Below are 27,662 nucleotides of genomic sequence, written 5' to 3' on the forward strand. Positions count from 1 at the left end.
TACGATTTTGGGTTTTATTTCTGTAGCAAATAACACACAAAATATACTACTTGCGGTGCTAGGAAATTCGTGACGTTAGGAGGCAGGTATTAAAACAAAACAGTGCTGTAAACAGAGTAGTGAAAAAAGTAGACTATGGGGCTGGGTTCCAAGATAGGGAGACTTAGGGCGCTGGGTCGGGGCCGGCCGGGCCGCCCTGCCCCCGGAATTTGCTGGTTGACATCGAAAACGGTAATTACGCATAGCGACCGTCTTGAGTCAGGTGAAAATACAATTAGTGTTTCTGTTTACTTTTCATGCTTATATACCTTCTTTATACTCCCTAATTTGCCGGTGCATTTGATGTAACCAAACGCTCGACACAAACACAACCGCCATTAATTCGAAACTCTTGCGTGGCGCCCAGACGCAGCTAGCCGATATAGCGAACATCTGCGGTAAACGAGGCATTGGTAAAATTATTGTGGCAGCCATGGAAATTCCTTGTAAACGTAAGAGGGTGTTTCTCATATAATCTTCTTTCTGCTTTTTTCTCCTTTGTTTTCTTTCCGATGCACTGAATTGAACTGGTCTGCCCACCATTGTTTATCGTTTAGTTGATCTAGCCTCTGATCTATCGTGAAGGGGGATGTCGCAAACATTTTTGTTGGCAGAAATTAAAAAAACACAAATAGCATTTCGTAGTTTCATTTATAATTGTATGTGTATGTGATGTTTTTGATGTAACAGTACTTTACGGCTAGCGGTGCACCAGATCCAACTTTTTAAGTTCCGGTCGGAACCGGAACTGGCCGAAACTACCTGGCCGGAACCGGAACTTGAGCTAGGAATAAACTTGACAGTTTTGGCCCAGTATTGTACAAACTCACTCGGCCTGAACAAAATATCATTAGCAGGCACATCACTTAGGCGAGTAGGTCAATGCTCAAAGTTCTAATTACAGGATGGTTGTTACTGTTAGGTGTATGAATCAGCTGCTTACAGTGCATAATTTGCATAATCCTGGCATCTTATTCACAAGCGAATTCTGTGGCAAAACCTGCATGTTGCTGTTGCAGTAACCCTGGTTTTAGTCTATTATTTTCAACTGATGGACAGATGCGATTCCTGTTGAAAGAAAATCTTATGAATCACCTAACATCAGTTAGGTTCAGTTCAGTTAGTTAGCCAATGTTCAAGTGGCAAGCGTTTTTTGGGCAGAAAAGTGTGAAGTTGTTAACACTATCAGACTATTGTCAGCAAGTTGACTCTATTGACTCTCAACTACATTCAGTGACTAATCTTTTGATTTTGATGACACTTGTAGCAGAAATGAAATTAGGAAAAAATTCCGGTTCCGGCCGACTGTTTCTGAAGGGTTCCGGCCGGAACCGGAACTTTGAAAGATTGGGGATCCGGCCGGATCCAAATTCCGGTGCACCCCTATTTACGGCTATTAATGAGATGATGAAAATTCAATTCTATGAACCTTCTATGAAATGACCGTATCTACTTGTTAACACAGATATGCACAGATTAACATGACATAAAATAATGCAGAACTATGCGTCATTCTTCAATATATGTGTGTATGCATCAATAATATAAAATACATATATATGGTGTAGAAAATGTATTTGCACTGTCTAATATTATACATAATATACTCTTAATACTGATTGTTTGTCGTTGTTAATTTTAAAATTGTAAGTAATATAAATTGTGTTCAAATAAAAGATTGATATATAAACAGTTATAATACAAACATTTCATTACTTAATTTTATGAATAGTCACTTTTTAATAATGAATGCTTAAGTAGAAGTTTGCAGTTTGTCCTGATGTTGTTAGAGTTGTTTTCCATGCATGGTATATAAACAAATATGGACCGTCCTATTACTACTGAGTGAATGTTTCAGTGCGCGAAATTAGTGCTATTTTGCCGGCGGCGGGCGGTTCAACCCCCTAAACCGCCGGTTCAACACCCTATAATCATATAATTATATACCCCATATAATCAGTCCACTTGGCCTATTCAAAATTTTGCCTATCTTGCCTTTATATCAACAATATTTATCAATTTCCTGACAGATTTTACTTAGTGACTACTAAGTAAGAAGTAAATCGTATCCAGCAATTCCTGTCAAACAGGTAGAACTCCACTAATAGCAATGAAATACTGAAATACTACGAGTATGCCTAATAAACACAAAGCTAATATTAATAATGGAATAAATTGGACAAAATTAACTTGGGCAGTTAGGCCTGTTCAAACTTGTAAGGGTCTGTTAAATTTGTCTAAGGGCCTGTTTAAAATTTTGGGTGGGTCTGTTCACATTTTGGCTAATTTCATGCCCTGATGTTTAGTACATGTGCTGTTTGTTAGTCGTTAGTATACATGCTACCTGTGATTAGCGGGATTATATTCTGTGAGTGAGTGGTTGGATATTTTTTAATGAACTTCTTTAGTGAATTAAGCTCTTACCTAAGTCTTACTTATCGAATAAAATCCAGTGTAAATTGTTTCCACAGATTCAGTGACTGCGACGTTTCAGCGTGCATTAAAGATCTTGGCTAGCCGAAGCTATGCACCCTACACTACAGATGATCTGGAAGTATCAGACAGAATCAAGACAAGACGTAATGCTATTATAGTTCTGTATTAAAATTTACTTTAATTTAGAAACCATAGTACTCGTGTGAACTCGTGTTTCTTATCATTGCTATCTATCACCACTTTTTGGAAAAATATAAATTGCCACCATTGGAAAAACCAATGGCATACTGAGTATACGCATGTTCATACTTATACTTAATATATGTTTTCAGTTGTGAAACAAGAATGCACCAATGATGCTGTGAAATTCTCTGAGCTATATAGGAAACTCCAGACACAGGTAGCGTCAGTGGTCATAAGAAAAAACAACAGTTTTTCTCCTTTTTATCATTTGATTTCGATTCTTGCGCTTTCATTTCGTTACACTTTTTGTTGGTGAAAATAGCGAGGAATCTAATAGAGACTATAATCCTGTTGATTGAACACAAAGGACCCAGTATGATGATATCAAGAAGCTATTAGATAGAATTTAATAATTATCTTCAATATATATGTATTATATCTAAATATACTTACACCAGGTACCACAAAAGTTACGCGAGTTTGTGCTTGCAGGGTGTCCTGATGCAAAAGTGGAGCATTCTGTACTTTCTGGACATTCTTAGCCAGGCCAATAACAAAGGACAGGTAGACAACACTTTTCATACTTCATATAGTTTTGTATTTCATCCGAATCAATTAAGCAATGTCACATCGTGATGGAATAGGAGCGATAGTTGTATAGAATGCCTGCGTGCACATAGTGCAGTTTTATTTGAAGCTCTTGTAGCTCACTTGGTTAGGTAGAATACATTTGATGGTTTGGAGGTAAATTGGCTTCTTGGATATTGAAGACAGCCTGTAATGAGTGAGACTTGCATATATATAGTATTTACATGGACTATAAACGAGCTGGTCAATGTGACATACATCATTCAGTGTAAATATTAAGACTGTTCTTTCCTTTTTTATTCTTATCATTCACAAGGGTTACATATGTATATATTCTATTTCCTGGCTTATAGGACACATTATATTTCTCAGAAAATGTTATCAAAAACCACCTTGCTTCCTGTAAGCTGAAGTCATGCACGATTATCGAGGAATTTGAGCCGAAATAAGGTGTAACACAATCGTCTGTGTGTGTAAATAGTAAGCAAGATGGCAAAATCTCAGAGTCCTAGCTGTTGCATGTTTGTCAGTTTTGACAGTCAAGGTCAATAATAGTTTTGCTACTATGTTTAGTTACGATTTTTTAAGCTACAGTATGGTTGCTTACATTTTTCTCTCTCAACCTATCTATCCATATATATATATATATATATAGCTACTTCTACAAAACTATAACGGGAGATCTGTAAAAGATAAACAGATAAGCAGAACGTGAAGCTAGTGATGTTCCTTTCATCTAGCTCTTTTTAAGGCGGTTATATATAGCAGGCGAAAGCCAGCCGAATATTGTGAAGGATGCTGTGGGTATCGATCACTATAATAGCTTCTGCTGCGGCATTCATCACTCGGCTTTTAGAGCCATCAGGCTCTAAATGTTACCTGTCTGTTTACAATTGTTTACCTGTCCTGCTGTGTCACATTACGTACTAATGTGCTGTGTTGGTCACTCACACAGTTTTTGTTCGCCTCTATTATGCCAGGATTATGCCTGCTGCTGCCGGTCTCATGCTTTTAATCCAGGAAAAGCCGACAATGCTCAGATAATTCGAATCCGGGAAAGCATTTTTGTTGGCGTGCACGCATTTGTACAATTTGTACAATAGTGTTCTATGCTGGGCTATAATGGCTCTGCTAACATATCTGGCATTTCATTCTATGACACCCATTGCTGTGGTCTTGGGCATATAGTATTATATTCAGTAAGGAAAACAGACAGAAATGATGGTGTAACAGAGACTTTCAAGTAAGGTATGGGTATGGCTGTCTATGTGTTTTATCACATTTTCGTTATCAGCACACTTTTTACAAAAACCGGTTGATGGTATCTATCTGTAATATAATTACAATGTTATTATTTCTGCAACCTTTCAGTGTCAAATATGATATTATGTATGATGATATGAGAGCAACACGTTTATGATATGTATTGCTTTATTAAGTATATATTATCTTTTAATCTTTATTTATTTATCTCTTTAAACTAAAATTACATTTTAAAATATCTACTATTTACTTACCTAAACAAGTGCCAATACTATAATGCAGCACAAAGACACCTACTGTTTAGCATGTAAGTCGTTATAACGTTTAGATCTGTTCTTTATTCAATCCATCCATCAACAGCATTATTGCTTTTTTTAAACAGCGATGGCCTGCTCATAGTTTTGTTTTTAGAGTAGGCTACTAGTACTAATTAGAGACGTACACAGGCATGCACAGACATGCACGCACACACAAACCGCACGCGAACATGTGCACACACAAATACATATATACATAATATCAGGAGTGAATTATCATAATAGATAATCTCATAATAGTGGAATATCATAATAGATTATAATCTATTATTATTCACTCCTGATAATATAGTACATAAATTATATGCGATGCATGTAATTTAATAAAAACCGTGATTCAATCTTGAAACCCTGCATTGCAGCAACAGTGGGCTGTTACGGACACCTCACACGCTGAATCGGAATTGAACCATCACGATCGTGTACGTTACAATCACACTCATCACCTGTAAAGAATAGCAATTGTTTGTTTGTTTGTGTTTGGTTAGATGTGCTGACAAGCGAGTCATCTCTCATGTCTGCAGGGTTTTACTATTATAAACTCGCCTAACAAAATCGTAATAAGCAGTATTGACTGTACATTCTACTGTTTGTTGTTCGAAGGTGGTGGGTTTTAGGGGTTATCTATTGGCAATCACAACCTGACATGTTGTGTTACCTACAAGTTAGACAGGGGTTCCTGGTTGTATTAACACCAGAAAGTTACGGCTAAGAGTTCTGCCTGCAGTAAGAAACCATACAGTGATTGGTGGAAAATAAATCAGGTTATGTGTTAACGTGTCCAGTGGTTTCTGAGTAAGGCAATCCAGGATACAACTCCGTTAATTTAATACGTCGTTTCAGGAGCAGTAATCACCTTGTTTGCCCCTCGCAGTGAGGAAAACTTAAAGTGCCAAGAAAATGGTGCCATACAGAGCATATAGACATCTTTTGTTTATTTAGGCCATAATAAAAATATTGTTTGTTTGCCCTCACCCGACCGACCCACCAAAAAGTGGCCGACTCAAAAAAATGTATTGATATTTTTTTCTCTTTTTTTTTACAAATTGTATCACTACATTATATAAATTTGTAGGCAATACATTATATGAACCAAGCAAAACAAACATTCAACATAAAAGGTATCTCCACACAAGCACACCCGAGCATGTAGACACCATGCTGAATTTGTAAAAAGACTTCTTCAAAAAAAAGAAACCTACCTACCTACCCAAACTTTTCAGCCCGGGTCGGGTGAGGGCAAACAAATATTTTGTTAATTGTGGTCTTAGCCAGTGAGGGGCGTAAACAACAGAGGGTGTGTTTAGTACTGTTTACCGTAAGAAGCATCGTGTTGTGCACTACAAACAGCTTTCCCACCGTGAAGCCTATAGCTGGTCCCATCAGCTTGCTTAAGTACAACGTCAACTGTATCTGAAACGTAGCAGCAACCAGCGTTACACTTCTAGCACATCATGAACTGTGTGCGGGCACAGCCATAACCGCAAGTTGTATAGTTTCACTTTTTTTTCTCTAAAACTTTGTTGCAAAATGCAAACAAATGCAAATGCAATATAATAATAGTATTGACATTATTAAAAACTAATAGACATGGGCAATGCTGGTATCCATTGCAGTACATGTGTGTTGCTGCAGTCCAGTAATGATCGTAAATTGTTATCAGGGATAAAATGGTAACTAGTATAACTGGTAACAGTATAAAATGGTAAATAGCGATCCATTACGATCATGGGAAAGTTTCGTCTTTTGTTTGTCTTATCGGCTATCTCTCCACCAGGCAAGCAAATTAACTCTGTTCGTTGCTGAACACAACTACAATTCCGTGATATTATGAAAATATTTCGTGCTTACGTGTGAATCATCATTTAGTGGTAGGGATTCAAGTCTCTGCAGAATCAGGAAAGGTGTGTGTGCCTGTAATAGTTGCAAAACATTGATTAAATGATCATGATTGGATCATGTAACATGGTTACATCAAGAGTTGCACAACTGAGAAACGTAACAGGTGGATGAGCATGCATGGCCTACAACTAGAGTAACCTCTAGGCGTGTCTTGTCTAATCCCCATCATTCTGTTGGGACGGGGATGAAAATCACCGATCGCAGCAGAAGTTGAACCACACTGAAGCGTATTTACCTCGTGGTGGATAACCGACGCCTGCACTGTGACATAAAATCACCGATCGGAAGTTTAACAACACCGGAAGCGTACCCACCTCGTGGTGGATAGCCGACGCCTGCACTGTGACATAAAATCACCGATCGGAAGTTTAACAACACCGGAAGCGTACCCACCTCGTGGTGGATAGCCGACGCCTGCACTGTGACATAAAATCACCGATCGGAAGTTTAACAACACCGGAAGCGTACCCACCTCGTGGTGGATCGCCGACGCCTGCACTGTGACGGCCGTGAACAGCACGAGGATCGCGATGATGTAGATGCTGCACGTCGGGCGGATGAAGGCCGCGAACGTCTCGTCGAAGCCGGCGTCGAAGATGAGGAAGTAGAGCGCGAACATGGTCGCGACGAGCACGGCGGCATACGACGCGAGCACGTACCAGCAGACGGCGTCATCGAGCCGCTCGACGAGCGTGCAGATGTCGACGTACGTGCCGCGCCACCGCCGCACCGCGCAGCGCCCCCTGTCGATGTCGTCGGCGAGACGCGCGTTGCAGACGCGTAGTTCTTTGGCGAGCAGCCAGCAGCAGGTGGAGTAGAGCGCTAGTGGGAGAGCACCGGCGGCGATGGTCGGAAGCTGCATCGGCATGAGCGCGGCGTGGATGATACGCGTCACGTTGCGGTTGTTGAGCGCGGCAAAGTAGATCGACGATGGATAGAAGACGAAGTTCGTCGGGCTCATTCTGATAAAGGGCATTTCGACGAAGCCGAGCCCGAGGTAGATGCCCGCGCAGAGGAGGGTGAAGAAGGTGGCGATCGCGGCCACGAGCGTCACGGACGCGCGTAATCGCTTCGTGTTGTCGGCCGGTAGCAGGGTGACGCTGTTCCAGTAGAGTAACACGTGCGGGAGACTCCTGGCCATGTTCATGGTGATGAGCGCAAAGACGGAGGAAATCGTCTGCATTGTGATCACAAGTACGGTCACGACGAGGTAGTCCCTGTCGATGGTGCCGAGCACAAAGATGTGAACGTAGCGCGCGAGGTGGAACATCTGCAGTACTATGACGAGACAGCTGTAGAAGAACGTGAATGAACAGTACGAGAGGTGGTGCTCCTTCTTCTGCCTGCTGTAAGACAGAGGTAGTAGGCCAAACGCCTTTGTAGCCAGTATGATCGGTCGCAGGATGTGTTGGATGTCGGCGTTGGCTTCATTGATGTCTGCGTTGCTCAGTGTCTCGCTGGGAATGACTCTGTTACTCATTTCGCTGTTGTATCTGAAGATGGGAGGCTGGCTACTCATTGGGCCCGTCTTTCGTAAGGTCTTCCGCAGGTAGTAACGTTATCGGTCTCTAACAGGGTGTGTACAAGTATGAGCGAGACTCCTTGACAAAGCTGACTGAAATGTAGCGTGACACCGGCACTCTGTGACATGACTTGAGTGCTGACACCTGTTTTTATCGCAGGCGCCGTTCGCACCGTTGCTCTCACTGTAGCCCAATAACGGACGCAGATCGAATGTATATGGCCAATAGCAGCGACGCATTCTGCAGCTGCTGCTCGTTGATATCATTTGCAAAAAAGCTGTTGTGTGAGGCAAGTGGGGAGTGGAGCAAGGGAGCGAGGGGCAGAGAGCGAGTCTGTGAGAAAAATGGTGGCTAAGAGAGGGTAGAACGAGTGCGAGTGAAAGAGAGAGAGAGAGAGAGAGAGAGAGAGAGAGAGAGAGAGAGAGAGAGATGGAGCGCGAGGTACAGAGATAAGAAGGAGGAGAGGATGGCACATCAAGAATAAGAGAGAGGTACAAGCAAAGTGTGTATTTTAGAAAGAAAAAGTAGAAAGAAAAATGGGGAGGAGGGAAACAGGAACGGCCGAGGGGGAGAGAAAACCCTTTATGTGATTCCAAAACACACCAAGGTATACTGGACGTCAATAAAGGACAACTTATGGCTTCGTAGTTGATATAGCTGATTGCTATAAAGTTTTGTTGTATTACAGTGCTGGGCGCGATAATGTGACTGAGAGGAGGGATGGCGGCAGGGAAGCATGGTGTGAGCAAGAGAAAATATGAGATATGACCAGATATACATGACAGATTATAGTTATGGCACTGTGCCCATACTTGTGTGCATAGGTTACATGTTGGCCATGGTCTGACTATCTATGGAAGCCATGGTTAACGGCAATGACAACAAGGAGGTATTGACACATTTGTATGCAGTCGTTTTGTTTAGAAAAATGTGTATATACGTTTGGTGACATTATGTGCAGACAATACTGTTGACACAGCATCTGTACACATTGCCACACATTCCAGTGTGTGTGAGTTTATGAGGAGTACATTCATTAGAGTGCCAGTGATCATGCATACATTACCAAAATTGTTTTGTGAAACTCAGCATTACGTGAACACAGGTGACGTAGATTCGCCCATAGTATACGTAAGTTGTAAATTATAACCACTAAACCCAGGATGCTAATTTGCTCTTGCGTAATTTTTAAAAGGAGTGAGTGCGGTTTTGTACCCAAAATCTTGGCATACCTGTTTGCTGACAATATATAAATATTATATAATAAATATAATATATGTTTGACAATGTTTAATTGCCTTCATAATTGTATTTGTATTAGTGTAGATCGTGAATTACCTACTTCTTTTGGCCGAAAAACTTCCTATATGAACGCATCTTCAAATACACAGTGTAAGTCGTGGGAAATACAAAAACGTAATTGACATTACAGACATTCCGAACGTTTTTCTAGAATTCATCGCTTCACTAACACGTGGTATTACGGTATTCGTCACGAAAAGTTGCTTCATGGTATCAGGCTCTGTAGTAGTTATGGTTCGTATTAACCACAGAATATGGTCTCGACTCTTATTCAACGACATAATGACTGTAAGTTCTTGCTTGGCACCCCGTGCATACCTGTGTATTTCTGCCATGTGTATATATTTCACACAAAGCCATATTGTTTGTGCGTTATTTAGACAGCTGCTTCGTACGTGTTAGGTAGGTCACAGATAGCACATAGAAGTGTGAAATACTGCTGCACGAGATGTAGTGAAAAAAAGTAATTTTTTCCCTGCACACACACATATATATATATATATATTATACATACATTCTCGCGCACGTTAGAATTTCTACCATGAGGTGGCTTGTCACGTCCAAACAAGCAGTGTGACGCTCGCTCATACCGATCGTCTGAGCATGTCGTCAGAGATGCCAACCACTACGATTTACCCGTGTTTTATATGAATATCTATTCCTTTTGCACCACTACGACCAGTTTGTATCAAACTACGAATTTCACTGTGATCGAAAAAAAAAATTAATCTCTTTAATTATTGTCATTTTTTTTCAATTATTGTCATTTTTGACCCTCAGAATGCAGGAAATTGCATCTCAGAATCAAGACATTTTCCGGGGGGCATGCCGGACCCCCCTAGCAAACTCGGGTCACTACGTGACCCTCGAACTACTAATTTGATGGCCAGAAACTACAGATTGCTTCAAATATGTGTTGGCATCTCTGTGATGCAGAAAACTGGGGCTTAGTAGCTTTCCTCAGCGTACCACTGCTCTTGCTAGGATGTCTATCTCATAATGTCTTCTCGCCATCTGCCCCTTTTATGGTTTCGTATGGCGAGTATAATCTCGAATAAATTGAATTTGCGACGCGATTTCTGTGGGAAAAAATCCTGTAGAGTCTGCCTATAATCTGCTAATGCATTCTGGTCAGTTGTGAAAATAAACTGAACATGCTAGTTGCCATGTACGTACATGTTCATGTTCATGTATGTTCAATAGAAACAAACAGTGTCTCACAGCTTTCCATTTGCGATTAGAAATGACAGCTCTATCACATGCACTGTGAGAACCAAATTATTTCTCCAGAGCATCATCATAGCTAGTCAGAATCAGTTTTGTTTTTTTAATGCGCTGGAACACGGGTGCATTGTACTGGGTTCCCCGTGAATAGATTTCCCACAGCCAGTGGCTCAGGCTCCCGCTCATGCACTATAATTCCTAACTCTTTACAAATACCCGAGTACCTGAGCATCTAGGATTGCCTACCACAAGCAGATTACCGTACTCAGTCATGACGATTCCTACCCACATATACTGATATACATATACAGTATACATATATACTATGTACATATACATATACACATATACATATACATACACACACACATATATACATATACTGTGCTATGCTGACGATGACGTATCTGTTGCAGAACAAGGCGTCTGGATTACAGGCGATCTTGCCGTTCTACAGCAGCTCGACACCCGTGACAGTGCCCTCTGGTGGCGGTCGACCACCTTCAGGTTTCACGAGTAGTGGTATCAGCACTCTGTCAACGATTGGCAGTCGTAGCAGTGCGGCTACCCAGCACCATGCCATTAGGTATCTATCTATCTGTCCATCTGTCTGTGTGTCCGGCTATCTGTTTGTCTGTATATTCATGTCTCAATCCAACCATCCATCTATTTGTCTAGCCGTCTGTATGTGTACATCTCTAGATGTAATATAAGGTATGTATGTTGGTTTCCAGCACGCCAGCCCTTACTGGCTTGGGAAGCCGGGCCGTGGAGTCGGTGACCAGTGTAGCAAGCAGGAGAGTTGGGGCTGGCACGTTTCTCGCCGATTCCCACGGTAAGGTTGCTCTCAGCACTGATCGACGCAGCAAACGTACGGAGAGCCACGCTGGCTGTACGTCTCAGCAGAAGCAGGACAGCGACTATACAGGTCCGATGCTCCTCCTCCTCCTCGTTCGTCCTCCTCCTCCTTGGTCGTCATCTATCACTATCGAGCAACTCAACAAATATCTCGCCAATCCCTAATAATATCCAAGCAAGCAGATATTTGATGCTTAGTTAGAATTGGTACTAATGTATAAATTTGTATTTGTGTAATTTCAAAAGTACCTATTATATATCTATCTCGCTCTCTCACTCTCTCTGTCTCTGTCTCCTTCCTTCACTCCCTCCCCCTCCTCGCCTCCTTCCCTCCTCTCTCGTCTCTCTCTTTTCTGTTCTTCTTCTCTCTCTCCTCGTCTCTCTCTCTCTCTCTCTCTCGTCTAATATATTATAATAATAATTAGTTATATATATATTATATATATATATGTTATACATATACTTAGAGTGGGGCAGTACAGTTTCATCTGATAGAATCTGGTGGCCTTATTCGACAGACTATCATAGGTAATAAGCATCATAATATTGTTAAACTGGGCTAACCTAATAAATCTATACTTATAATTGGGGCTAATCTTGGTGTGTGTGTGTGATGTTTGTTTGACCTCGCTTTTTCTCCGTCATGTTGTCACTCAATCGCGGGTAACTGAGAATATTCAGAATCCAGCGCACGTCTGGCGAGATGTGCTCGGTCTGGAAAAAAAATGGTAAAAGTTAAAAGCTAAAAAAAAATTTGTAAAAGTCAAAATTCAGATCATCACGTACGTGGGGATTATTTGGCCGTGTTGTCATTGACCGCGCCCGTAGCGGTCAGTCGGTAGGTACGTTTTCATAGCCCGAGATTCCAGGTCGAATCTCAGCTGGGAATAAAAAAAATCTTCCGTTTGGCTTTTTGTAGCTCATGCTGACCATGAGTCAGATTGCACTTGTAAGAATCGCATGATCGTCCCGTACCGTCCTCTGTCCGTGCGAGTCCGCCGTCCGTGCGAACAGTTGGGACAAATCTAAACGGCTCGACCGTACGGTCAACGATATTCGGGACGTGGCGAGCCGCGTAATCCGCAACGAGTTGCGATGATCGAAGCTGGAGGTCAAAGTCAAAGGTCAAGAAGTGTGAAAAGAAGGGGGGGAACATTGCATTCATATTAGGTATAGGGATAGGCAATGCATAGATTGCAGCAGCATAATCTAAAAAGGACTCACTCGAATAGAACTAGGTTTGATAGTTGGTTGTCATAGGCAATCATGGACTAGGAAAAGCTCACTGTGCCGATATTGGAGGTCACAGGTCAAAGTCAATGGCACGCGCAGATTTGCACTTTCCTGAGGAATGTTCTGAGAGCGATTCAAAAACGTTTTGTTCAGCGGGAACCTCAGTTATATGGCATTATGAAAAGACATGAAATATACTTCGACTACATGCGAGAGTAAGTGTCAGATAATCCTGGTTTGACCCTCAAAGAGAGGTTAAACATGGATTGTTGACGTCTGTTAGAAGAATTTGAGCGGTCTCTGGTTCTAGTAGAATCTATACATGCCTGAGGCTATGAGCTACAATTCACACTAAATTTCAAAGCCTAATTTGTGGTGTAGAGGTTTACTGCTCCTTAAATTGTTATATTCATTGCATTCTGTGGACGGTCGTAGTTCATGTACCGGTTATTGCACTGCAGTGCTACTGCAGTGCATGTGTGCTGTGTACTGTGTAGTTTTTGCCTGCCATTAACTGTTACAGGTCGGCAGTCTCTATGCAGTCCGTAGGCTTGCTAGTATGGATGAGTTGCTTACCTATTCTGTCTGCAGTAGTTGGGCTACTCGTACGATGGGAGCTTCCATCTTTTATCTGATACACTTGAAACGTCGCCGCGATTCTCGGTTGCAACGTCATAACTATCCAACGAATCCGTTGAGAAGGTTCGGATGGACATCCCGATGCATTCCACTGTTCGGCGGGTATGGAACAGCATTTGGTACTTACAGGGATTTACTAGATCTTCACCACTCCACCACAGGAGTCACCGCCAGTAGACGTTAGATCGAGCGCGTGGCCGCTCCGCGGGGGCATTGTTACTCTTAGTAGTCTACTTCTGTCACTTCAGCGTTAATTTCAAAATCGTTCAAAATATAAATTTTACACATTTCGTTAAAAAAAATTTAAAAAGTTAAAATTGGGAAAAATTACCAATTTTTTTACCATATTATTTATTTATACTATTTTATTTATTGAGATTTTATTTCTATGATTATTATAATTGATTTTTTATGGTTTGGGATGGATGGATGATGGATGGGGTCGATGCGATGATCGGATCGATCCCATCATGGCATAGGATCAGGATGGATGGAATGGTGGGATGGATGGGTGCATGGGGTTGCATGGATAGGAGAGATGCGGTGGGATGCATGACATGAATGCATGGCATGACATGCGAGGATGGAATGGATGGTATGCGGAGGATGCTGGCTATGGATGATGCGATATATACATTAGATACATATATAGATAGATAGATTTGCAGATTTTCCTTTCAACCAAGTGGCACCAACTGAGCACGTTTTCCCTGCCTCACTTATGATTGCACTCTTGTTTTTTCCAAATGTTTTTTGTTTCTGTCTTTCGTTGCATAAATATTGAACTTCAACTGTGTACTTACATGAAAGTTTATATTTTAAGGCCATCGATTTGGTCGTGTTACGGGTATTTAGTATGCTAGTTTTTATAATATAAACTAGTGGGTACTCGAGATTTTATCACCGCATACGGACTGGGGGCAGGACGGCATATGATACTAGTGTTGTGAAGACTTACAGAATCAGATGCAACACAGTTCATGTGGTGACGGTTTGGTTTGTCTGTGAGCAGATGGTGAGCCCTCGGAGGAGGAATTGCTGAGGGAGGTGATGTTTGCCCTACAGGGAGTCGAAGGTCGCTACATCACGCACTGCCACAGCACGGATGCATTCCACGTCACCGACAAGGTAACGCGGGCACGACGTCACGATTAGATGCGTATGGTTCCCTGGTGTGCCAGGCCCCTGGTCAATGACCAATGATCAAGGCCCCTGGAAAGCGCACTCATTAGTAGATGGCAAGTGTGTTGTCATTAGTAGATATGTAGCGCTCCCTGGTGTATGTCTTTGCGCTATTGCGTGTGAGGGCCCACATCACCCTGAATTGGATGTGTGTCTAGTGTCTGACGTGTCATCTGCTTTGGGAATATACGTGCACTTTGCAAACCGATGCAAAGATATCCTAATCTGTCCAGGTGCTGTAGGTGGAGATAAAAAAACTCCTAGTCAGAGATTTTACGGGTGAAGTTACTCCTAGTCAGATGATTTTAGGGGTTCAATAGGGGAGCAGGGATTTTATGGGTGCAGTTACATGACCATGTGTGACCTTTTATAATTTGTCGATGTCTGTGTCAGGTGAATGCACCGCTGGCTGCTGAGGTGGAGAAGATAGCAGAGTGTGGATGGCTGCACAATCACGTTCGCAGGTTTATCGGTAACAGGAACTCTGACCTCGCTCTCGGACTAGTTGGGCAGGTGAGTACATCGCAGCATAGCGATCGCATTAGGTCGTGTAGTATGCATGAAGCTGAGACAGAATATGGCTGTGATATCCCTGAACGATTAGTCCGTTAACATATTATCCAACTAGTACAAGTATGACATGACAGAATATGGCTGATAAAATATAGCTGTAATATCCTCGAAAGATTAATACATTAACATATAATCCAACTAGTACAAGTATGGCAACCCGGACCAATACCCCTGTTGACTACACACAGACACACGCACGCAAGCACGCACCTACGCACACATGCACGCATGCACTTACTCGTTGCTATTTCTCATAGTTATATGCTATGTGATTAAGAATTGGCTTTTCATGATTATTAATTGGTTTTACCATATTTCTGGGGAGAGGGATAATTACGAACTTTGATTATATTCCATATTTTGTGGCTAGCTGCTTTCTTTTCGTTTGCATTCAAGGTTATTTTTATAATAATATTAGCATTAGATTTTTTGCCAGATTGACTTTCGTTTGACGACAAGAACATTATATTTGCAGAGTTTCTGTGCAGCGTTACAGGAGCATCTACAGCAATACTACAAGCTGATAGCAATTCTACATGCCCAGGTAACTGTTAAAGGGATAGTAGACTCTAGGATTTTACTGCATACAACTGTACTTACTGTATAACAAATCGTCTATACCCACGTATTTGTTACCAGATACCTAATTTAATTGTTATAATTAATTACACATCAACGCTACGAAATCATTGGAACACGGCACCATTGGACACACCGCGACCGTGCTGCCACCCCGAAAAAAGTATGACGTATTTGACATTTTTTTGCACGTATACAGGACTGAGGGCTATCACAAAAGCGTGCAATGTATATCGTATACCTAATGCCTATTTACGACGATACTTCATTTGTTAGGGCGAAATTTATCCAAATTAATACTGAGACTATATGTCAGTTTAGTCAGATGATGACAATGCCTTTTGGCTTTTAAAGTAGATAAAGAAGAAACACCTCGCGCGCTGTAGCCCTTGGGCTGAAAAGTGGTTTTGCCGCAATCATCAGATCGTGTGCTTGAAGGTGGCGCGCCACCCGGTCCGTTGTAATCAACTGTAGTCGTTAGTGGTTTTAAAACATTTTTCAATAATATTTCTAATTGGTGAGTTGAAATGAACTGTTGTATGTAGGTAATTTTAACCTAAGTTAACTGAAATAACCTAGAACCTAGAGGTAAACGATCCCTTTAAGTGTAAACTATGCAGTAAACACTGGCTAACTGCCCCGGTTGCAAAATACCACTAGGCAGTGGGCGTTACACGTGGTAGCAGCAGCTGCAGAAAGCACGGAGGAACAGCCATTTAAAACGTAGTTGCCATACCTTGCTTCTACCTGGTTATTGCCTTGTTTATGCCCTTCCCTAAAATTGTTTGCCTATATATTGTTATGTATTCCCTCAAGTCCTACATTAGGATAGTTTCTAAAACCACTTACTTACGAAGGTTTAGTTGACCAAAACTTGCAGGAAAAGTTTGCCGTGGTGCCCCCGTCTCAATTTCTCATGGTGCTTTAAAATTTCTAATTAATCTCAAAACAGCACTTGCTTTGTTCTGCAAAAATACAATTTTGATCTCTGAATTTTGCGACTTTGCTTAGTTCCACCAGGAGGAAGGTTAGAGCAACAGGGAACCTGGTCTCAATTTCTCATGGTGCTTTAAAATTTCTAATTAAGCACAAAACAGCACTTGCTTTGTTCTGCAAAAATACAATTTTGATCTCTGAATTTTGCGACTTTGCTTAGTTCCACCAGGAGGAAGGTGTGAGCAACAGGGAACCCGGTCTCACACTGAAGCGCGTAATGCTGTGGACGGTGGAACCGAAGGAGAAACTAAAGACGCTGGCAGCTCTCGTAGATGCATGCAGAGGTATGCACACTCGGCGGTGGCTTCACCATTAGAACCCACTGGGATTATGTTAGTTAACGGATAGAGAGTTCTCCTTGCATATGCATGATTGCCAGAATTATTCTCTCAGAATTGATTCACTGTATTTAATTGTAGAAGTATTTGCAAAGGTTTCCTGTATCTATACACTCTATAAATGTAATCTAGTAGTAGATATAATATTCATGATCATAGTCAATTCATGAACAGAGATCTTAGTCAAACTCTTACGTATGTAAAGCGAATGTATTAAAAAAAAAAAATAGGTTGGGAATTTTACTCGTCCCATTCTCGACCACCTAAGTGTATATGTGGATGCTTAATTTAGGCAAGAAAGGTGGCGCTTTGGCGAGCATTCTGCACTATCACACATTCCATGGGGATCCACAGCTGCGATCTCTGTCCAGACATACACTACACATGGTAAGCTGTAGTGCACCTGACACTCTATTGTGCTTCCATTTTTTTCTAGTCTATACTATGCACTGTTACCTACTCTATGTATTTGTTTGTAAAGCTAATTACGTCTCAATGATTTGAGAATCTGTATCTCTATTTGGGTGTTATTGCAGGTGTCCAGACCGATATATGAAATGCTGCTAAAATGGATATATGATGGGGAGTTACTGGACCAATATCATGAGGTATCGAGTGCCTAGATAGATTTATGTGGACCCTTGATCAATATGTTTGTCTATAGGTGGATAAAATAAATCATTGTTTTGTGTGTATGAATCAAAGTTTAAAAAGCGATGTTTAAGCTGTACATTTATATTTACAGATGGAAAAGGAGCTTAACTGAAAAATTTATGTGTTTTCTAAGCGCATCTGCTTTGCAATAGGTGTTACGAAAAAGTAAACTTTTCCATTTCAGTTTTTTGTAGCATCTGACCCTGCAGTGAAGGAAGATAGGCTATGGCATGAAAAATACAGTGTTAGGAAATCCATGGTTCCATCTTTTATCACTATGGATCAAGCCAGACGGGTATGGATCAATAGTAACATAGCCCCCCCCCTCAGCCACAGTAGACCATTGATTAGGTGTGTGCTTACAGAGCTGATAGATTTGATGGACAGGTATTGCATAAACAAATTATCTGCCTTTTGCACACTTCATAGCTCCAAACACTGATGGAAATAGCCTGCGACTGTGTAAGCTCCTTTCTTTTCCTTCTCCTCTAGTGCTCATGTATAACTTGAAGAATCAACGAAATTGATTCTTCTTCAGAATCTCGATGCAAAACAGTTGTGTGTCAAGTTCTAAACATAATTCCAAATGTTTGCAGTTTGATTGATGTTATTCGATACAAAGCTCCGTTTTTGTATAGCACATTGCAGTCATTTATTTGTTGTTGGTGTTACAGATACTCTTGACTGGAAAATCGATCAACTTCCTCCATCAGGTGTGCTGTGATAGGAGCCTGGTGCGAGGTCTTACTAAGCAAGCCATGGCAGGTGAGGTGACATTAAGCAGAAGCACCATATGCCCCACTCACAATCTGTTGCATTTAATTTTCTCAACGTTTTATCAGTGACCGTGGCATTGTTTACTTTAATTAGTTAATTCACGATATAAATGTCGCACTAAAAATTGTGGCCGCATGAAATACTTCAAAATTAAGGCGTGGATGCTAAATTCCCTTTCTCTACCCTCTCTCTTTCTCTCTTCCCCCCTATTCCCTCCCTCTCCATTTTACTTTTACACTCCTCTCTGAGAGGGGGAGAAGTAGGGAGAGAGATAGAGAGTCTCGCTATCTCTCTTCTCTATGCTCCCTCTTTACTTCTCACCCTACCTACTCTCTTCTCTCTCCTTTGCATCTCTCTCTTCTCTCTCTCTCTCTACTCTTCTCTCTTCTCTCTCTCTCTACTCTGCTCCTCTCCCAAATCTCCCTCATCCCTCTCCCTCTCCCTCTCCCATCTCCCATCTCCCCTCCCTCTCCTCTCTACCCTCTCCCTCTCCCTCTCCCTCTCCCTCGTCCTCTCCCTCCCTCCTCTCCTCCCCCTCCCTCCCTTCCTTCCTCCTCCCTCCTCGCTCCCTCTCTATCCTTGTACAGTTGTAGTATGCTGCTGCTAAGAAAACCATAATATTACGAAATATTTGTCATTCAAAGAAAGCTGCTAGCAGTTTTGCGAACGTTCTCTCTCCGTGACTTCATAGATGGCTTTGACATCGACAGTGGAAGGCAGACTGCAGACGCATGATCGCGACACTGTGTACACGGACACCAGCCGGCATCTGCTCGCCATCCTCAATCAGTCGCTACAAGTTCTTTGAGCCGTGCGAGCGGCTCGTCGCTACCTGCTCTGGCTGGGCAGGGGTGACTTCATTCTCTGCCTTATGGACCTGCTCGAGGTGAGTGAGCCAGCGCGGCGCTTCCCCCCCCCCCTCCTGCAGTTTCTCGTATTCTTACTTCCTATTTACTGCCTCCTCTCTCTCTCTCACTTGCTTTCTCTTTTCTCCTCTCTCTCTCCTCTCTCTCTCTCTCTCTCTCTCTCTTCTCTCCTCGCTCTCATCTCTCTCATCACCTCTCTCTCTCTCTCTCTCTGTCTATCTCTTCTGTTTCTGTCTCTGCCTCTCCCTCTCTGTCTCAGTCTCTCTCTTTCTCTTTCTCTCTCTCTTTCTCAAATCTCTCTGTCTCTGTCGCAGTCTCTCGTCTTTCGTCTTTCTGTCTTAAGCTTTCCCCCTACTTTTCATCGTTTCTACTTTTCTGTCTCTCTCTATCTCTCCCGTCTTCTGCCGTATGTCCCGCTTTCTTTTGCCTTTCTCATCATGACGACACCCTGATACTGGATAGCACCTGCTTCTGGAAAAATTAAAAATCACATTTTCCCTTCTGGTGTAGATCGGACTTGGCGAAACCAGCGCACACGCTGTACCTGCATAATCTGACTGGCACGCTAGAATCTGCCATCAGAGCTACAAACGCTCAGTACGATGACAGTGACGTGCTGAAACGACTTGACGTTAGACTACTGGAGGTATATATTGGCATTTAATTTCGATGTAAATCCAAAATATTTACCGAAGCAGCAGATTTGAGGACTGATTTCGTGTTAGTTTCCTATTCTAATGATTCCAACGTTTTGTTTTGATAGAGTAAATAAATGTGTATTATTACGTTCACAATTTAAGCAGCGAATAAATAGGCTTAAGCTACTGTTCTATGTTTATTTAGGTCGTGTGAGCATATGTGTTATATGTGTGGTCGTTGTTGAGTTGTTGAAACTTTACCTTTGTTGCAGTTTTCTGCTGGTGACTGTGGTTGGGATGTCTTCACTCTCGACTACCATGTTGATGGACCCATCAGTACAGTAAGAAACAAGTTATCAGGCTATTTTTTGTTAATTAAATGTAGTAATTCTCAGTTATTTCCCAATTTGTTATGTAGAGTTTTGTAAATTATGACTCGTGTTGAGCAGCAGCTTTGTTACATTCCGATGCATTGTTTATTTTCGCTGCCCACAGGTTTTCACGCCGGAGAGCATTCTAATGTACCTGCGAGTGTTCAACCTACTGTGGCGTGCCAAGCGCATGGAGTACATACTCACAGCCAGCTGGAAAATGCAAACGGCAGAGAGCAGGGTGCTATACCGATCAGTGCCAGGTGAGTATGCACGACACATTGCAAGCGCTCACTGAGGAAGAGAGTGTGAGGTGGACAACAATCAGTGCATTCATTCATATATTATATAGATTATAGTCTGCGGCGCAGCATCGTTACTCGACTTAGAAGCCTGGGTCGTAGTCAACCTGCAGTGTAGCGACTCGAGCCTGCAGTAAGGCTAAGTTAACAAAAAATAGCTATCGCACCACTGCTTGTCTCTAGCTGGGTGTAACCTGCCATTGGTCTCGTCGATAGCTAGGCAGGTGATGTGTGAGCGTCTATTCTAGATTCCTAACGGGTCACGCCATGAAGGGATTTCATCCACGCGTGTAACTCAAACTGGGTTTACACTACCGAATTTATGTTGTCAAATTGGCGAATTGGACCAATTTTGCAACTATGCAACCAACAATCGGCAGTGTAAACACAAAAGTCACGCGAGCAACTAGTCGATAGCAACTAGTTGGGAGATGTTCTATTTTCGCCAACTCGGTGTTGCCGAATTGCGAAATTGGTCCAACTCGCCAATTTGAGAACATCAAGTCGGTAGTGTAAACCCAGCTTAACACTGTAGTGCTGTTGTTGTGTTGCAGAGTTGTGGCCAGTGCTGCACCAATGCTCCCTGCTCGGCTCTGAGATGATGCACTTCACCCAGCAAATGCAGTACTACATCACATTTGAGGTAACCAACGCAAGCAAGCATCACTGCAGTGCAGCAAGCACTCGATGTGCGACCTGCGAATTTTAAATGGAGACCACGGCTGTGCTGTGATATCGAAGGCTGTGATCTGTGATCTGTGATCTGTCGTCACAGTTGTAACGAGTTGTAACGAGTTGTAATCGTAGTTGCAGTACGAAAATTACGGCTGTGATCTACGAATCGCAGCTGTGATGCGAAAAATCATACTTGTGAGTCTTGTGTCATGAGAATAATGGCTGTGACATCAGAGATACAGATGTAATCTAAGATATACTCTGAGAAGTGCATGCCAGTGTGAATGATAGAAAGCTCTTGTAATACAAGTAAAAACTTATCGGACTCCTGCATTACCTGCACGCTTTAGTCCAGTGACGTTCTTAGCCACACATTGATATCGCCATTCAATTACTCAACAGAAAATCCTTTTCAAATTGAATTAAACAATTTTGAACTGATTGAATTTTTTTTTAAATTATAACCAGATTGAAATTGGCTTTTTTAAACTGATTGAAATTAGTGCGTGGGCTTGCTCTTGTTAAGCTGTTTTGTCATAGCCTTCCTTGCTGCATAGGTGATGGCATGCTCATGGGATGAGCTCTCCAAGCAAATACACGAAGCTCGGGATCTAGACTGCGTGATTTCCGCACACCAACAGTTCCTCGAGACCATCATCAGACAATCGTTGCTCAGTCAGGACGCAAAGGTAACAAGAGCAATCGGAGATAGCAAACCTCCGCCACAGCGTAACAGTCCCCCCCCATCTTGCTGATACACCCAATATAGTTTGATGGAATTTTCAGAAATTTGGAGAAAAAAAAGATTCAGGATTTTTTTTTTTAATTATTAATTTTGAATGCATCCGAAGTCTTCCCCACAAAAGAAATTTATAAAAATTATAAAAATCCTGGATCCAGATCACCACTCAGGTGCTCGGATGTTCAGGACGCAAAGGTAACGAGTCGACGGCACTCTTGGTGTTGTATGTCATTGTTTTCCAAGCATTTCTCATGCAACTTTAAATACTTTCCTGGCTCAACCTAAAGTGCTGATACTGCAAATACTATTAGGAAAGAGGAACAATTATTAGAAATGCTTAGGAGATTTCATCTAGGACCATAATAGACATAATTGTCAATAGTCAAACTAGGACTAGTAGTAATACGAAATTAACGAACTACAAACAATTACTTCACAGTAATTTTATTTTATTCTTGAAGCGTTTACGCGATCGTCAGGAACATTTCATGATCTGGGTTTGGGTCGTGGTTAAGAACGATGATTGTAGATGCATACATGTGTTCTGACTAGAGTACTTTATTCCTACATCACTAAAGAGATCCGTTACTGGGCCATCAGAAATGAAACCCCTCCTGTATATGGCTATTAGCTAGCAGTGGCGACGGTCACTTGGTAATATCCTATATAAGCATTAATTTGGAATTCCCGTAACCACTCCAGGTTATGCGATAAGCACTCGGAATGTTTTGACATGGTATTTGCATTGCAGCCGATCCTGACGAAGCTGCGCACCATATTCGACCTGACCATTCAGTTCCAGCAGCTGTCGCAAAGCATCTTTTCCCGCGCCACGAAGGAGCATGACACCAGGGCGCAGCACGCGCGACTACCGTCCGCCCGAGGAGAGAAGGTGCGTGCCACATCCAATGCAAACGTGACTTTTTTTCGAAATTGTGGAAACCCGTGTTTGTGGTCGTCATCGTGAGGTCTTAAAATCAATGCAAACTCGTGGTTCTTTAGCGTTAATACAAAATAATGTCGATATGTAGATATTAGATTGCTGTTACTTTTGTAGTCACTGCATTTATAAAATGTAACATATAATAATTTGTTAGTTATAATAATTAATCTGATTAACTACACACATGCTGGCACAGCAACGGGTAAAAAAGGTACCTGCAGTTGTCGTGTTCTATCTTGTCTACCCAGATATTTGCTTTACTTTCCTATATATGAATGAATGACGATGTTCACAAGGTAGGGTGCTAGTGTTTTTCACAAATGTCGGTGTTGTTAGCAACGAAATGTGCACTTAGATGGAATATATACTACAGGGCACGTGGGGCGTGACAGAGCAGGAGGCCAAAACAGAGGAGAAGAGGAGGGAGGATTTCACAAAGATCTACATTCCAATGGTGCGAGGAAAACTGAGAATCCTTGCCCAATCCTATCAGGTAGAGAATGCTGTTACAATTATAATTATAGGACAGTTTCTGTCATCAAGGGCATAATATAGCGGTAACACTTGTGACGGAAAAAATTATTCGTTATAGTTCACCATTTTTGTAATAGCAAATGTTCAGGTTTTCGTAAAAAAAAGTATCAGTTTTGTATTTCCATTTCTTTACAAAACACAAATATTACACACACTTGTACTACAAGTGTTATGTTACAAAAGTAACAACCTGGTTTTGTCACAAAAGTTGGTGATTATTTTGTAACAAATGTAGAGAATCATTACAAAGCGTTTGCATGACAAAAGTGGTTGCCGCAAGTGCTATCATGTGCTACATCACGTCAATGATGCAATGAACTGTAAACTTAACTGTAATAAGCTAAAACAATGTCTGTGATAATCGAACTCGATGAGGTAATTATCGATAACTAGCGTAATTATCGCCGCACTGCAGGACATGACGCAGCAGTTCCTGCTGATGGTCACCGAGCACGGCAACATCAGCCTCCGCTGCCTCAGCTTCCGCCTCGACTTCAACGAGTACTACAACTCGCGTGACTCGCGTCTGCGCACCTCTCTCAGCTTCCACCGCAAGATGTCGTCGCTGTCGCTCAATGCCGGAAAGCAGAGCCCTCTATAGTTGAGTGTGAAGCAGAGCCCTCTATAGTCGAGTGTGAAGCAGAGCCCTCTATAGTCGAGTGTGAAGCAGAGCCCTCTATAGTCGAGTGTGAAGCAGAACGAGTGTGAAGCAGAGCCCTCTATAGTCGAGTGTGAAGCAGAGCCCTCTATAGTCGAGTGTGAAGCAGAGCCCTCTATAGTCGAGTGTGAAGCAGGGAGCTCTGTAGTGTAGAGTACCACTATTATGTACTCGATAAAGTACAACTGTTTGTAATCGGTGTGGATTTCGGTCTACTATTGTGGCGGCAGGTAGACGTGTGTATATGGTGTATGTTATCAAGAGTGCATAATAGAGAAGAGTATGACACCGTTTAACAGCGTTTTGCATAGTTTTCAACGAAGTATATTCAAACTTTACCTTATTTTCGTCTATGAGTCTCCATTAATCATATGACACCACCAATTTACCTGAAAATCGTATGTGTTCTTCAAAATGTTCTTTGAATACGACACGGTTTCAAACAGTTTCCACGAAGTTTCCACGAATGACAGCATGTGTTAGGCGAATGTTTAGTATAGGATTAGTGTTCTATTGTCTCTATCTTGTATGTTGATTACAACCTGGTGCTGCCGCCGCATATCAACTGTGGTCGAACTTTCGCCTAACAGATGCTGCCATTCGTGGAAAAATTGTTTGAAACCGTGTCGTATTCAAAGAACTTTTTTGAAGAAGACATACGATTTTCGGGTAAATTGGTGGTGTCATATGATTAAGGGAGACTCATAGACGAAAATAAGGTATATATTTATTCACATATTGATAGAATATTTACAAGTTGAAAACTATGCAAAACGCTGTTAAAACCGTGTCATACTCTTCTCTATTATGCACTCTTGATGTTATAGTTGGAGGGTGCTGTTATTCAATCACAGTGACAGTTTCAATGTGTATGGTTTCTTGTACCATGTTGGCATTTTTACTGGTACTACTGCTATCACTTGGCACCCCCGACCTTCTACCTTAATGTTGTAAATTGTGTATTATTGTCACAGATTGAGTACTAGAGGTCAAAGGAATAGCTAGCTTTTCATCATATCAAGAGCATATAAAGAAGGAGAGCGTACAACGGTAAAATGCTGAAACCATGTTGCAGTATTAGTCGAATTAATAAACTTTCCCCGTTTTATTTTGACGATTCTTTGTTTTTCTTTCTACTATCTTTTCTCGCATTTCCAGTAATTGATGCAGCCATTACTCCACAAAAACGTCAATAACTTTGTTATTTATCGCCATGGTGATGACCCGCCCCTTAGTAATAAAGTATCGAGTCAGCGCGAAAATACCAGATTTTCACCGCTTATTATCTCAGCGTAGGGGCACAGGGTTCGTAGCGGGTCTTCCAAAGTCTTATAAGTACTTATTTTACCAAAAATAAAATAAGGGCCCTTATTAGTACTTATTTTTGGTGAAATCTTAGAAAAGTACTTAATAGTCCTTATTTTTTGCCAAAGTACCTAGGTTTTATAAACTGTTCTCGACTTAGAGTAAGAATTGTTGTATATATAATACGGAATAATTAAATCTGCTGTGCATTGTGTATATAAATATTATTAGTGTACTTTAATACACGGTAGTGTACACGGTAGAATACACGGTTTTGTAGTCGGTGGTCTATCAGAAATCGCATAAAAAAGTCTTATTTTGGCCTCCAGAAAAGGTCTTATAAGTCCTTATTTCAACATGTGTCTTACTACTATGAACCCTGGGGCATCGTAGGGACATGCGGTTTGTTTTATATGCACAAGGTAGGACAGCTGATCAATAATACTGCAAAGAATCGTCAAAATAAAACGGGGAAAGTTTATTAATTCAACTAATACTGCAACATGGTTTCAGCATTTTATCGTTGTACGCTCTCCTTCTTTATATGCTCTTGATCATATGCATTAGTACTGAATGAATCACAGTCTATTATATACTCGACAACTGCTGTTGACCAGTTGTGATTCATATAGGTTAGGTGATGATGTGAGAGCATATATATACAATTTAGAGAATGTGTCCCCTGTGCACAGTAAGATGTGTGCAGCGAAAAAAATCTGTAATGTGCAACTTGAATGTTTGTATATGATGAGTATTGCTACATTCACATATCTAAATACTACAGGGCAGTTACTTACACATGTTCCCACGAATTGTGTATAAGCATGTTTAATGTTTGCTGTTGTAATTTATTTAGCTTGTTTGTGAATTTTCTGTAGCATCTTCGAATGATTATTGACAGGAATTTCGACATATCTGTTGTGGGTTTTATAGTTTTTGCAATGTGTGGGCAGGTTGTATTGAAGATGTCTTTAGTTTCATATGTATATATGCAAGGTAAACTGAATTAAGGTGCAAAGGTTGTTCATATCTCAGTTAATACTACGGATGGTAATTTCAATAATTGTTCCATTCAGAAGAATTTGTTTTTTTCATTATCATCACGGATGCTTTGAGCATATTTCTCATTTCAAGATTGTCAGAAGCCCCAACTGTAGTAATAACCAACTAAACGTCTTCCAAGTTAGCTTTCTAGACAAGTGCTACGTGGTCAATATGTATTTGTTATTGCAATAAATGAATTTAATGTAGAAATCATCAGAGTAGTTCAGTGTGCAGTTATTAATACATATACGTATTTTTCCCAAATCTGAGAATATTTTTCTGACCTGTAAGTTTGTTGGCCTGAGTTTCAACTTAAAATAAATACTTCATTATCATCACATATGCTTTGAGCATATTTCTCAATAGGTAGGCACACGTTTTCCTAAATTTTGAAAATGAGCTTCAAATTTCTCATTTCAAGATTGTTGCCCCAACTGTGGTAATAACAGAGTAGGTCTCAGGGAGATATAGTAATCCGTTAGAGGCGCCACCATCCAATGCATTAGAAAAATAATATCAGAGCATATAAATCAACGATCATTGATTTATATGCTCTGATGATATGTTGAATTTTCACATCGTCGCGCCATCTAGTGTAAAAATTAATTATAAAATGCGTAGATATGCAATAACCCAGATGGATATATCGTTGAACTGATTAACAACGGGTTTCGTCACGATGTGACTGGCTTCTCTCTCGCGTTCAATAGACACGTGAACTGAATCATCTCCATCATCTTGTCTCTGTGATTTTATGGTCGATGTTTTTAACTGATAACTTGAAAGGCGCATAATTAGAAGTAAAACGAACCTGACGTAAGTTAATGCAGTATCAATTGATTAATCGCGCGGAAAACGGACTTGCTCTTTGTTCAATGCGTATGATAAAAGACAGTCTATGTGTATATAATATACGGGCAGTATTACTATAGCTACATATAATATATATTATATATATATACTATATATATATATATT

General features: G+C 41.2%; 1 protein-coding gene across 1 annotated transcript; it reads left to right on the forward strand.

The window, feature by feature from the left end:
- Positions 1 to 2,515: 2,515 nt before the first annotated feature.
- Positions 2,516 to 25,022, forward strand: LOC106806904 (gamma-tubulin complex component 3 homolog). Its single transcript, XM_014809049.1, is given in 22 exon segments — positions 2,516 to 2,618; positions 2,808 to 2,875; positions 3,151 to 3,222; positions 11,194 to 11,363; positions 11,512 to 11,705; positions 14,520 to 14,635; positions 15,083 to 15,202; positions 15,738 to 15,806; positions 16,998 to 17,121; positions 17,468 to 17,562; positions 17,712 to 17,783; positions 18,014 to 18,124; positions 18,504 to 18,594; positions 19,317 to 19,491; positions 19,983 to 20,118; positions 20,383 to 20,451; positions 20,606 to 20,744; positions 21,338 to 21,426; positions 22,016 to 22,147; positions 22,952 to 23,092; positions 23,517 to 23,636; positions 24,093 to 25,022. Coding segments are annotated over 20 exon segments (2,412 nt in total). The 5' UTR covers positions 2,516 to 2,618; positions 2,808 to 2,875; positions 3,151 to 3,159; the 3' UTR covers positions 24,279 to 25,022.
- The last annotated feature ends 2,640 nt before the right edge of the window (positions 25,023 to 27,662 follow it).

Source organism: Priapulus caudatus, unplaced genomic scaffold (assembly GCF_000485595.1).
Source record: "Priapulus caudatus unplaced genomic scaffold, Priapulus_caudatus-5.0.1 Scaffold185, whole genome shotgun sequence".
Classification (NCBI taxonomy): Eukaryota; Metazoa; Priapulida; class Priapulimorpha; order Priapulimorphida; family Priapulidae; genus Priapulus; species Priapulus caudatus.